General features: G+C 37.2%; 1 protein-coding gene across 8 annotated transcripts in view; it reads right to left on the bottom strand.

Moving 5' to 3' along the window:
- PTK2 (protein tyrosine kinase 2) overlaps positions 1 to 14,050 on the bottom strand; it is a 439,876-nt gene that overhangs the window by 249,603 nt on the left and 176,223 nt on the right. For all 8 annotated transcript variants that reach the window (XM_069081220.1, XM_069081223.1, XM_069081221.1 and 5 more), the window contains one exon: positions 468 to 555. In XM_069081220.1, coding sequence (XP_068937321.1) covers positions 468 to 555 — 88 coding nt within the window. The remainder of the gene's footprint in view (positions 1 to 467; positions 556 to 14,050) is intronic.

The raw sequence follows: 14,050 nt of genomic DNA, 5'->3' as shown, positions 1-14,050 counted from the left end.
TTTCATCAATTGTAACACAGGGACAATACTAGCACTTCCCTCATAGAGCTGTGAGGATCAAATGAGATAAAGTTTGTAAAGTGATCAGCACAGTGCAGGGCACAGAGTAGGTGCTTAATAAACACTTGTTTCCTTCCTTCCCTCCATGACAAAAAAAAAAAACCGAATCCTAATTTGCATTCCCCTTATTATAAGCCCTTTCAATTCCCCATTTGGAAATTGGTGTATTGAATAGAGCACTACATTTGGAGTGAAAGGGTCTGCTCCTTGTGATCTAAAAAATGTTAGACCAAGTAATGTAACCTCAGCAGACCTCAGTTTCCTCCTCTGTAAACTGAAGGAGCTAAACTTTACAATCTATAGTCCCTTCCAAATCTAAATCCTAGGACGTGTATAACAGCATACAATGCATATGGAAGGGCCACAGACCCAATAACCAAATGAAAATAATAATGTTTTTCACGTACCTGCTGATAAAAGAAATTCAAAGTTGGCTTGTCTTCTGTAAACTGGTTCAGAAATCCTTTTGGCAAATAACGAATTCTCAACTCATATCTAAAAGAGCAAAAAAAGAAAAAATAAATTACAAATAATGATTATGAAAATTCAGTCTATAAAAAGAATTCATTTATATGGTGGTTCACAAATTGATTTCATCAAAACCCTCCACATGATGAATATATTTTAAGTATTATTATTCCCATTTTGTAGATAAGGAAACTGTGGTTCATGAAGATCAAGAAACTTGCAGAAGTTTTCATAAACAGAAAGCACTCATTAAAAAGCCAGGACTTAAGCCCAAATTTCTCCTGACTCCTAATCTAGTATTCATTCTACTACATGATAATTTCTATCATATTACAGATATTATATCACTAAAATTATGATATTACCAATATTAAATATGAATCAAGTTTATATTCCAAGACTGAAGTGTAGAATATGGCCATAAGAACTACTCATTTGTCATGAAAGAGATATTTTAAACCTTTATAAACAGTAACAAGCTTGGATACAGTATAGTAAAAAGAAAACTGGCTCTAGAAACAAAAACCACCAGTTCTAATCCTACCTTTAATCTGGACTTCAATTTCCCTATAAATAAAAAGAGGAGTTGGAGGGGCTGCCACGTGGTGCAGTAAGAGTGCCAGCCCCAGTGTTGGAAGACCTGGGGATCGGTTATGGCCTCAGATACTCGGCACCCACACAAAAATAACTGGCCGTGTAGCCTTGAGCAAGTTACTTAACCTCGATTGCTTTAAAAAAAAAAAAAAAGGAGTTGGGCTGGATGACCTCCAAGTACCTTCCAGGACTAGATTCTACATTACAATTTTTCTACTTCCCATGACAGTAAAGAACTAGGAAAAAAGAGTGGTTTTATGGAATTTCAGAGGAAGATTTAAAAGAATCCTAGGATTAGAAAAGACACCAGCATAAATGAATGAAAAACTACTTAAGTTCTTACTATGGGAAGCATTGTAGGAAGTTTGGGAGATACAAAAAGAAGAGTAAGGTAGTTAATTTTCTCAAGAAGCTCACATTCCTACAGAACAATTCCTTTAATTAAGGGGATTTGTTCTGTGAAGTTTGGATTCAGTCAAAGGGCTGCACTTGAGAACCCAGAAGGTCACATGTAGCTTTCAGGCTACAAGTTCCCTACCACTCCCCAACCAGTTTTCTTTAGTGCTGTTTCCAATAACAAAATTAAATTCATTTATAATGCTGAATCTTTTTGACACTAAGGACTTAGGAAGCATAAAATTTCTTCTCTGAGTCTTTGGTAGCTATGGCTGCTCAGGAGGTAGGGGCTCTAGTCCTGCAACAATGACTATCTAGTCATATAGGCACAAATGGTATTTCACTCAACTGTGGCTGGGAGTAGGAGGTAGGGGTGGGGAGTTGGAAGCTGGGCTTGTGATATGGTAGGTACTATTATCAAGGGAACTCTTGAACAAAGAGTCCTGGAATATCTCTAGTGGACTCTGAAGGGAGGTGATTATCAAAGTGGAAGTGCTGGTTGGTACATGGCACCTTTTGACCTTCCCTCAAGTAGCCTTGCAGCTTCAGCTAAGCTGACTTGCCTGTCTCCTTGATGGTAGTTAGTAACCTATTGATGGGGGGGCCAAGTTCCCTTCTTCACATGGATTTTTCGCTTGGATTATTGCTGTGGTGGCCAGTTGGAAGCAATCCATTCCATAATTAAATAGGAATCCCAAATACAACACTACCAATAAGTCTTAGAATATCCATCTAGGCAGCTAGGTGGCATAAAGCACTGAAATTGGTGTCAGGAAGACCTGAGTTTAATACAGCCTCATTACTAAGCTATATGGCCCTGGACAAATGACAGTTCTCTCAAGGTTCTGTTCCCTCATCTGTAAAATGAGGACAATAATAGCACCTATCATATAAAGTGCTCTAAAAATCAAATTCACACATGTAAATCTGAAAGATTTGAAATGAATAATGAAATTTATTATCCATTTGAAAACTTCAGGTGATAAAAAATTCTGAAGCATCCCATTTCACTTCTGGACAGCTATAATTAAGGGAAGTTTTCCTTCCATCCAACCAAAATCCCTTCATTGTACCTTCCTCTCATTGCTCCTAATTCTGCCTTAAAAGCCAAGTGGAACAAGCCTGATCCCTTTTCTATATGACACCAACCAGCCTTTACAATCCTTGAAGACAGCTACTATTCTTCTACTAAGTCTTTGCTCTTCCACACTCAAAAATCCAGTTCCCTTAAATGATCTTTTAAAAAAAAAAGTGTTTCCTAAGCTTTTTTTCTTGAAAAAAATTTCCATTTGTAAACAAAAGGAGAAACCATCCAAACAATTAGAGCTATGGAACCCTGCTGAATTATTAACATCTCTTCATATCACATTATTTTATCTATAAATTATAGGACTTGGTCAAGATGATAACTAAGATTACATTTTCCTTCTAAAATTCTTTATTTTCAATTTTGTATTAAGACAACAAAAAAGAGATATTTGACTTCATAATATTAATATTAACAAGAAGGTCTATGTTTGAGGTGACACAATTTGGTAAGGGTTGAGAAACTAGTCTCAAAATGAAAGAGGGGGATGTCTCAGTGGGTTAAAAGTTTTGGGAAAAAATCTTGCTTTACAGTTATTTTTTAAAAAGGCCACTAAGAAAATATCAGTAACTACCAACTTATATACCATTTCCATCTCTATAAAATTTTCATGAGAATAACCTATACACCCATCTGGGTATCATGAATTAAGGTTTGAGAAAGAAACAAGCAGGCTTTACCAAACAGGAAATTATATATTTTTGGTATTATTGCTGTTAAGTCATTTTAGCTGAGTCCAACTCTTTATGACCCCATTTGGGGTTTTCCTGGCAAAGATACTAAAGTGGTTTGTAATGAGGAAACTGAGACAAACAGGGATAAGACTAGCCCAAGGTCATACTGCTAGTAAGTGTCTGAGTCTTCACTGAACTCCTGGTGCTCTATCCACTTCACCACCTTACTGCCTATACAATTGAATAAAGCATTAATTTAGAAGATGCTACCTTAAAATGCTTCCTTTAAAAACCTGTCTTACATATCTTAGTCAAAATCATAATAGCTAGTAATCAATAATGCACTTTTAAAGCTTGTAAATCACTATACATTTAATCTCATTTGACATGAGATTCTTTAAAGGTTGTAACCACCAAGGACACTTTGACATCCCTCTAATTAGCAACAGGTTGCAAAAAACTCCAATAACAATTCAGAGCTTCCTAAAGGAAATGAAAAACAGCTCAAAAAGAATCTGACCTATTCTCACAAAAAAAGCCAAGAAAAGAAAAGTTTAGAAAGAAAGATTATTTCGTAGTCTATGATAGACAACAAGAGAGACAACATCACATTAGTCCATCAATATTTCTATATTGGAAGGACACTAGAAATCTATAGTGAGCAAGACTCAGAAAGTAAGCTGAATTGCCTGTTAGTCCACAAGCATTTGTTAAGCCCTTACTATTTGCCATGTATTGTGGTAAGGTCTGTAGATACAAAGAAACAAGAACATATAAACCCTGCCCTCCCAGCTCATATTCTCTAAAGAAAGAGATAGCATGCCAAGAAAAATTATACATATGAGATATAAACAGTGTAAATGAATCTGGCCTCAGATACTTAACACAAAAACTAGCTGTGTGACCTTGGGCACACCACTTTAACTCCAATTGCCCTCCAAAAAGCCAAAAAAAAAAAAAAAAGGTGTAAACGGAAGGCAATTTCAGATCAGATGACAATAGCATGGATGGAGTATGGGATAGAGTGAAGGAGACTGGGAAAAGTCTCCTGAAAAAAGTGAGATTTGAAAATAGACTTGAGAAGTCAGTAGAGTAGAGGTAAGGAGGGAAAGCATTCTAGGTAAACCAATGAGTCAGTTAAGAAACAGGGAGACAGAAAATGGAGTGTTGCATTTGAAGGACAGCAAGAAAAAGAGTGTAGCCAGGTCTAGAACACATGAAGTAATATTCCATGTACGAAATTAAAGAATAAGACTGTATCGGTAATAAGGCTTCAAGTTGTAAAGGATTTTAAGTTCAAGAGGATTTTAAATTTGATCTTAGAAGTTAAAAGGTAGCTACTGGAGTTTAATGAGTGAGGTAGGTAATACAGTGCTGTTAATAACTCCAAAGTTTCTCCCTGACATAAAATGTACAGGTTTTTGACAATAGCCAAATTGGATGTCCTACAGATATCTCAAACTCACTATGTACAAAACAAACTCATTATCTTTCCCCCAAAACTTACCCCTCTTCCAAACGTGTATATTTCTTTTGAAGGCACCACTATCAGTCTAGTCTTTTGGGTTTTAAACCTTAGTGTTGGCACCAAGTCCTAAGTATCCCTCATTCCAAATATCCAAGCAGTTGCCAAATCTCACTGTTTATAACTCCACAACATCTCTCTCATCCGTTCCCCTTCACTACTCATATAGCTATCACTTTAGTTCAGGTCTTGATTACCTCTGACCTGGACAACTATAATACCCACATAACTGATGTTCCTGAAGTATCTCCTCAAGCCAATCCATTTTCAGCACAATTGCCCAAGTGATTTTCCTTAATTATATGTCTAACTTTATCACTCTTCCACTTAACAAATTCCAGAGGCTCCTTATTGCATATAGGATAAAATAGAATTTTGGTTTAGCTTGAAAAAGACTTTGCCAACCTGGATTCACCAAGCCATTCCAGCTTCTGGTATTATATACTATGCCTATATATTACATATATGCATATATATTAGTTCTATGTATTATAATTATATTTTATTTCTCTTAGCCTAATTTATGTTCTAACCAAAAGACCTTGCTATTCTTCATACACAGTACCACATTATTCCAGTACCCCTGAACTGTTCCTCCATCCTGGAATGCTCTCCCTCCTCACCTCCACTTAATGGAATCTTCTACCTCCATTAAGAAAGTTCAGCTAAAGTGTAGAAACATGAACTTTCCTGATCCCTATAATTGCTAGGGCCCCTTCCTTCCTAATCTTTTCTTTTCAATATATTTATACATATCCACATAGTTTCCTCTGAAAGAATCAAGTTCCTTGGGATCAGGGGCACATTTATTTTTTGTCTTTGTATCCCAAGCACCAGGCATAGTGTCTGGCAAATAGGTATAACTGACAGAAAGAGTGTGGGACAAATGATGCTCCATTAGTACCTATGCTACATCAAAAGATCTAGAGGGAAGCTTTTTAAGATGATCCCCAAGAGAAGAAGCAAGAAAACAGATCACTCAAGTCCCTTCCTCACCTTGGTGAATTCAAGTCACAAAGCAAAGAAGAATTAGATCCAAAACAACCAAAAGAACCGATATATGTGAGCACCTGCCCCACCCACTGACGATCCATGGAAGATGATGGAGAATGGCAGACACTACTATAGAATGGAGAATGGTAAATGTTCTGATTTTCAAAAAGTGGAAAAATAAGGAACCTAAAAATTACAGGCCAATGAGTTTAACTTCAATCTTTTACAAAATTCTAAAAGGTATCATTCAGAAAATGGTTAACTCCCCAAACCCCTCTTTTTCATTGTCTTGTTGCTTCCAATGTTCAGACCTTGCCTTCTGAACTTTCTACTTTCTAACCAAGTTTGTGCCCTCCAGGCTGACCTCAAATTTCAGACAACCCTATCAGAAGAATTTGAGCCCATACCCACCCATAATCCCCCAGATTTGGCCTATGCTTGGTTCCAGTCAACCTTCTCCCTTCCTGGCCCCCCATTCCCACCTACTGAGGGACAAACCTATGCCCCTTGTCAGTCTTAAGTAGTCCCAGAAGACGAGACCTCCTGTGTTCAAAAATGAATTTGGGTTCCCACTTTTTGAAGGGGGAATTGATGAAGAATGAATGACCCTTGCCCTTTTCTCCAAATGAATTTGGGTGTCTACTTCTTGAGGGGGGAGAAGATGAGATTTAAAAGGAGCAATCGAGATTCAAGTAGGTTGGTGAATTAAAGGCCAAAGCTAACAGAGGTCTCTCTACCCCTTCCTCCTGCCCTGGGGTAAACAATAGAATAGATAAAGATAAAAATTATCTGGTCACCTTGTCTCCCCATTGTAGGTTTTACTCCATAATAGGACAGCACAACATATGGCCCTCAGGCTGTTTGTGGCCCACCAAAGGTGCCCCAGAAAAATGTAGAGGATGTAAAAGAAAAGTAAAGATAAGTAACAAGTGCTTTGTTTTTGCTCTGCTTAACCTGATTTCCACTTGTCACTACAGTGCCAGTCCTGTAACTTGGCGGGTGGGTCTCTACTGCATACCCTCCTGTTAGTCACATGATCTACAGCAACCAACCACGGTCAGTCTGTCTCTAGTCTGAGAAGAGAGGCATATTTTTCACTGGCTCCTCTTCACTGTGCTTTCAGTCATTACTAAATGTAACAGTAAGAAAATCTGAAAAATATATTAAAACTTGTACCAATTAGCAAAGTAATCTTTTTAACATTAATGTGATTTCATGATAAATGAAAATCTTATGTAATAAGTGTAATTTATATTAAATGAAATTTCCCTTTTTTAAAAAATACAGTTTATTTGCAAAATAGTTTAATCATTAATTATACTTTTACTTGGAAAGTGAGCCACTAAAAACCTATTTGCAGTCTAAAGAACTTTAGCCTATTTTAATTTTGACCCTTACTTACTGCCAAGTTGTGCAGGTCTGCTCTATAAGAATCCCTAGCCTCTCCTGGTTAGGGGTCATCCTCCTTAATCCTTAATCAGTGTGTTCCCCTTAAGCCCCCTCACTCTGCGGAGCTGCCACCCCCACTTAAACTGGGGTCTCCCTTAAGGGGCAAAGGAGATTATTTGGTGCATTGTGTTACCCCCAATAAACACCTTTACTTGGGGGGGGGGCAGGGAATGGTTAGTAAATATCTAGAAAAGGAAACAGTGATTGCAAAAAGCCAACATGACTTCATCAAGAACAAACCATACCAGGTTAACTCCACTCACTTTTATAACAGGCTTATAAAACTAGTATATCAGAAGAACACTATAGATCAAATTTAAATAGAGTTTTAAAATTATTTTACTTCTCAAAGATTCTTTGCCATCTCTCTTTTCTCCAAGCTAACAAGACTTCCCTTGCAAAAAAAAAAAAAAAAAAAAAGATTTTAAAAGGAAAAAAAAGCAGGTTTTTATTGCTGTTTTTAACAAAATTTTATCAAAGTATCTTACCAAAACTCTGATGACATCCTTTTGGAAAAGGGAAAAACATGACCTAAGTGCTGGGTATACAAGCAGAAAAGTAAGACAGTCCCTGGTCTTAAGGAGCTCATAGTCTAATGGGGGAGACAAGACACAAAAGGTTTCACCTTTAAGTCAAATGGAAAGCTTCCATACTCCTCAGGATGTAGTGGCAAAGCAGATGAAGTCTCCTTCTCAGTTTCATTTAATGGATCTGATCCGCATCCAGATCACACCCTCTAACTATAGATGTTCCTCAGGGTTCTGTCCTGGGTCCTTTTCTCTTCTCCCTTCTTTACTACTTCACTTCGTGATTTCATCAGCTCCTAGGGATTTAACTACCATCTTTGCTGATAATCCTAAAATCTACCTATTTTGTCCCATTTTTTTCTGTTGTCTTCCAATCTCACATGTTCAACTGCCTTTTGAACATCTCAAGCTAGTTGTCCTGTAGACATCTGTAATGTTAATGGAATGGGAAGATCTTTCCCGCTCATTAATAGGTCTATGTAACTAAATGTGTGCACCCCAAAACTGTGTGCAACAGAGATCCTTACCCAAATAATACTCATAGAAGCAGAAAAGAATGGTTTATTATGATCTTGAGAAAGGGCAACTCTCCCTCTGACAAATAGTCAGGGAGGAGAAGCAATTTACAAAAGGAAATGGCAAAGTTATAAAGCCCTAATGCGGAATTCTCCCCCACCCACCCTGCTGACCCTTTTCTTCCATTAGCTAGAAGTCAGGTGCACAATCTAAGCCCAGCAAACTACCCCAAGTACTGGAACAAGGAAACAGTAGACCAATGCACATTTGAGAAAGCACTTCTGTCCTTATTCGGCATATCTTATGCTGAGGTGTCATTGAGGAAAAGCCTTACTAGATTTTAGAGTATAGTCTGAGAAGTTTTCACTTCTTTCACTCACTACCTTGAGCTTGGGCCCAGCCGGCTGCTGTGATGGAGCCTAAGTCACACAGAGCTCAAGTCACATGGAGCCCATCCGGAAGGAGCTTGTATGGAATGAATGGAGCAGGAAGAGAGTGTGAGGTAGAGCTGAGACAGAGCAGCTAGCTTGAGTGAGAGAGGGAGGAATTTTGCCTAAGGGAGCTTGTTTTTGTTTGTGGAGAGGCCTAATGGAAGAAATGGGGATGTTGGTGTTCCCTGGATTGGTGACATCCAATATAAACTCCTTTGTTACCATGGTGGAACTGGCTTTCTGGTATTAGAATAAATATTTTGGTTTTGCCTTTGAGGAAGAGTTATTTATATTTTGTGGATTTACCCTGGAAATATGCATGCATATTCATAGAGGCTGCTATGGGTATTGCACTGGCCATATAACATCTTAAACTAAACAAACTCACTATCTTTCTCCCTAAACTCCACTCCCCTAAGACTACACCTTCCCCACTACTGTTGAGGGAAACAACATCTTCACAGTCCCTAAACCTGGCGACCAAGGATTCATCCTCAACTCGACACTCTCTCTTCCCTCTTAACCCCCAAACCCACTCCTGTATCCAATCTATCGTTCAGGTCTGTCAATTTCATCTTTGAAATATCTCTCATACATGCCACCTTCTCTCCTCTGATACTGCTACCTTTGTGGCACAGGCCCTCACCCCATGCCTGTATTACTTCAATAGCCAGCTGGTGGGTCTGCCTGCCTCAAGTCTCTCCCAATCCAAAACATTCTCCATTCAATCACTAAAATAATGTTTTTAAAAAGCAAGTCCAGCTACATCACCCTGCTACTCAGTGAACTTCAGTAGCTTCCTATCACCTTCAGGAGCAAATGTAAAATGCTCTGTTTGGCATCCAAAGCCTTTCATAACTAGCCCCCTCCTACCTTTCCAGTATTCTAACACTTCACTCCCCAATACAAAAGGTTTACTCTTCAATATAATAAAACAGGTCTCTCAGCTGTTTCATGAATAAGATATTCCATTCTCAGCTTCAGGCATTTTCTCTGACTCTGCTCCAGGCCTGGAATGCTCTCCCTCCTCCACTCTGACAACTGACCTTCATGGTTTCTTTAAGTTCCAACTAACATTCATCTTCTACTGAATACCTTCCCCAACCCTTCTTAATTTCAGGGCTTTCTCTCTGTTGATTATCTCCTATTTACTCCGTACATAGCTTGTTTGTACATATTTGTTTGCTTGTTGTCTTCTCAATTAGACTTTGAGTTCCTTGAAATCAGGGACTGTATTTTGCCTCTTTTTGTATGCACCCCAATTAGCCCTGTGTCTGAAACACAGTAAGCACTTAATTAATGCTTAATGACTGACTTAGCAACTGACAGTTGATTGCAAGGCCCCAGAAAGAGTGCAGAATAACGGTCAAATTTTACTGAATGCTTTCAGATAGAGGTTCTACACAAATGCACAATCAGTCTACAAAAAATACTAGCAATACCAATTTGTTCAAACTGCTAGGGGTACAGAATAAAGACTGTGTATCTCTTACAGGACCCATGGCAGGGATGGGTCATAGACCATCTTTGAGGCCTCTCATTTAGGGGAAAAAGTTCAGAATTCAGAAGACAGGAGTGCAACCTGATGCTAGCTAATCAGCCCCCTGCTGTGGGCCCACTTGGCAACCATGCCTCCCCTTATGAAAAAATGGGTTACAGAAGTTCCCTGGAAGTTAGGTACCAGAATGTCACTGCTTTGTGGGCTCTTTTGGTGTCTCTCTATAGGGCTCAGCTAGGTGGCACAGATGGATAGAGAAATGATCTCAGAGTCGGGAAGACTTAAATTCAAATCCAGACTCAGGTTTACTAGTTGTATGACTCTAAGTCACTTAACTGCTTCAGTTTCCTCATCTATAAAATGAGGATAATAACAGCATCTACTTCCCACACTTAATGTGAGGCTCAAACGAAGTAATAATTGTAAAATGCTTAGCACAATGCCAGGCACATACACAGTAAGTGGCATATAAATGTTAGGTATTATCATTGTCATCATCATTTATTATATTGTCATTATGCTTGGAAACCTCATGTACCCTCCTGAGTACAGAAGGTTCCTAGGGTCAGGCTGCACAGTGATACTTTTAGGGGTAACAACTTCCATGCCTTTCTATCTCCTTACTTCCTGCCATTAGGGGGACCAGGTACAAAGTCTGTCACAGTAAAAATATTTAAAAATGTGGAGAGTCACTGCCACCACTCTTGTTTTCCTTTTTGCCTTTAAAAGGCAGTATAGTACAGGGGAAGCGAGGATAGATCTAGAGTCAAAGAAACTGAGTTCAAATCTTGTCTTTGACATTTTAAGTCTGTGTGATCGTGGGCAAATCACTTAACTGCATTGGCTTTCATGTTCTCAGTGTCCCCTGTCACAAATGATGGGGTTTGAACAGATGACCTCAAAAATACCTTCTTTCTCTTAATCTAGGAGCCTATGACAGTGACTGCAGCACAGTGATTTATATTAATTTATACATTATTCTACTGCACACTTAAAATGTGTGTGCTATAATAATTTTAATAAATTTTATTTGAATAAAATAAGTTTTTTTTAAATCACTTTTATAGTGATTTTATCAAAAAGTGGATGGGGGAGGACAGTGGTGGGGTTTTTTTTTCCTGTTTTGTTTTAAAGGAAGTCATTGCTACATAAAGTTCAGAAACTACTGTCTTAGAGGCAATGGTAAACTCTGAAGCTTCAAATTTATGCTTTAGGATTATCAATTTTACTGCTATGTAATAATATAAATAAAAGATGTTGATGGCCTGAAGTATGAAAGGTATGGATGGCATTTATGAAAGGAAATGGATTCAAGAGAAGCTGGAGAGTAAAAGGCAGAAAATGGCTCTCAGGTTGCAAACCTTGGTAACTGTGAGGATGGTGGTGCTCTCAACAGAAAAAGGGGAAGGTAGGAAGAATGCTTAGTTCAGGATAAAGATGAGTTCCATTTAAAAAAAATAATAGTTATAAATAAAAGAAGTCTGGATAGCACACAAATAAAACAAACTATATGTATTTGGACATTTGTCAGATGAACTCTTCAAAGAATCATGTTTTTCAGTATCTTTTATTATACAAATAAGATTTGTCATTTCATCACAGTTGAATTCCCTCTATCAAGCTATGTCTATGACTTGGCATAGGGAAGCTGCTCGAATTGCAAAGAAGTGAAGTTTACACAGAAAACCAAGCATCATGGGAGAGATCTGGACTCAAGTCTTTCTTACTATAATACTAGATACTACACGGTCACTATTCCCAACTCCATCTCCCAAGATGCTCCCCATGCTCTTGGTCCCCTCAACCTGAGTAGTAGCCAAGCAGTCTCTAGTATATATGAATAAATGAATAAAATGAGTAAAACTGAATTCACACCACTCCAAATGAATTGAAGTATCAGGAATTTATCCAACAGAGGTAGATAAGTATCCATAGGGTACAACAGCATTGTACAGTAATTTCTTCTTCTTTGTTAACAGAGTACAGTCTCCTCCACATGATACAAAGGAGTAAAAAAGGATAATTTCTTAGCTCTCAAAAACATTCTCCTCACAGCTTTGCCATCCCTTTTTACTTTCCTCTACAAAATATAATAGTCCAAAAAGCTGTCAACATCTTGTGCCAAAGTTGAACATTAATAGAATCCGGACAGGAAAAATGCTTGGAAAATAACTAACAAACCCAGAATTCATCATTAGCATGGATGCCAATTTTCATTCCTACTTGAAAAGTAATAAAACACTTACTTAAAATGTTACTGTTTATAAATTCAAGTGGTTTCCCTTGACTGTCCATATTTGACAACTGCTACACTAAAAAAAATTAAGAACACTTGGAATTGGAAATGATCTCAACAATCACTCCCTAGTTTCTTTCTTTTTTTTCCTCATTCCTCACCCTTGCCTCTTATAACAGGTTTTTTTTCAGGTCATAGTTCAAATCTGACCTCATTCAAGAGGCTTTTACTCAAGGGCAAGGTTGTTATAACCCTCCCCCCAATAATTCTGTATGACTTTGTGTGTGTGCGTGCAAAATATATACTTAATATATTTTTATAATAGATATTAAATATATTCTAAATCAATATACATTATATAATTTGATATTGTATATATATATATATATATATACACACATACACATATATATAGATGTATATCTCTTGTATTAATTTATCTGTGACCATGTTTTATCCTTCCTGTAGAATGTAAGCTGGAGTCTAGTGGTTATTATTCTTAAAGTATGTTTATACCCAACTGGTACAGTGCCTTGAACATATTAATTGCTAACTATATACATTTATAATCAACCAACCATCTGACTAAATTATGAAAACAAAGAATGATAGATTAAGAATATGAAAACCTGACTTTAAATATCACCTCTATTGTGTGCTACCTGAGTGACTTTGGGTAAGTTAGTTACTTTCCCTGGTCCTCAGTTTCTTCATCTATAAAATCAGTGAGTCAGAAAAGATTCCTTCAATGTCTCCTTCAGTTCTATGAATCTACAAATACAAATAGTAGGAATGTTGAAGTATTCTTCATTAATACTGAGTACAATATAGCAAGACAGCCAATAAAATATGTTTAAAAAATAAAACATGCATTATAATATTTAAATACATCTTATAAATAGCATAAATTAAAAATTAAATTGTAATTTTTTATGAGAAATAAAGTCAAATGCTATTTTAGAAAAACAAAACAAACCAGGCTTTCAAGTGCTGTCTTGCTTTTAGACAGTGTTCTCATCTCAGTACTGATGCTTTTTTCCCCTTTGAAAAAGACACCTTTCTTCTACATAAAGAGCTCATTTTTTCAAAGGACTGGAAAAATATCCTCTTTGGCTTGTGAGGAACTGCTGACCAACATTTAACAGCAAAGTGCTAAGGAGAAGAATGTGAGCTTCATCTTGATAACAACTGAAAGGCTCTTGTTTATTTGAATAGAAAGTCAGCAATTTGCATAAGACCTAAATACTCCAATTCTCAGAATCTAACTGATGTTAATTCTACCAAAATTGGCTCTCAAATCCCAGAATTTAGAATTCTGGATAATTTTCAAAATATATAGATAGTAAGACTTTATTTATCTGGCACTACTGGGTGGGGAGGGGAGAGGAAAAGGTTACTCACAACTGAAGTTTCCCAGTACCTGAAGTTTTCTTTAAAAATTTTCAACATGTGTTACTGGAAATCTTTTTAAAATATAGTATACACTTTACTGCCATGGTGAACAGAGAACTCTGAGTACAATTTAATCTTTTATTGATCACCTAGAGATTATCTATCTATCTATCTATCTATCTATCTATCTATCTATCTATCTAT

This window comes from Petaurus breviceps, unplaced genomic scaffold (assembly GCF_028583685.1).
Source record: "Petaurus breviceps papuanus isolate PSGF00001 unplaced genomic scaffold, PetGlider_PUasm1.0 98, whole genome shotgun sequence".
NCBI classification, from domain to species: domain Eukaryota; kingdom Metazoa; phylum Chordata; class Mammalia; order Diprotodontia; family Petauridae; genus Petaurus; species Petaurus breviceps.
Note: the sequence above shows the minus strand (reverse complement) of the source record. Positions and strands in the feature narration are given on the sequence as shown.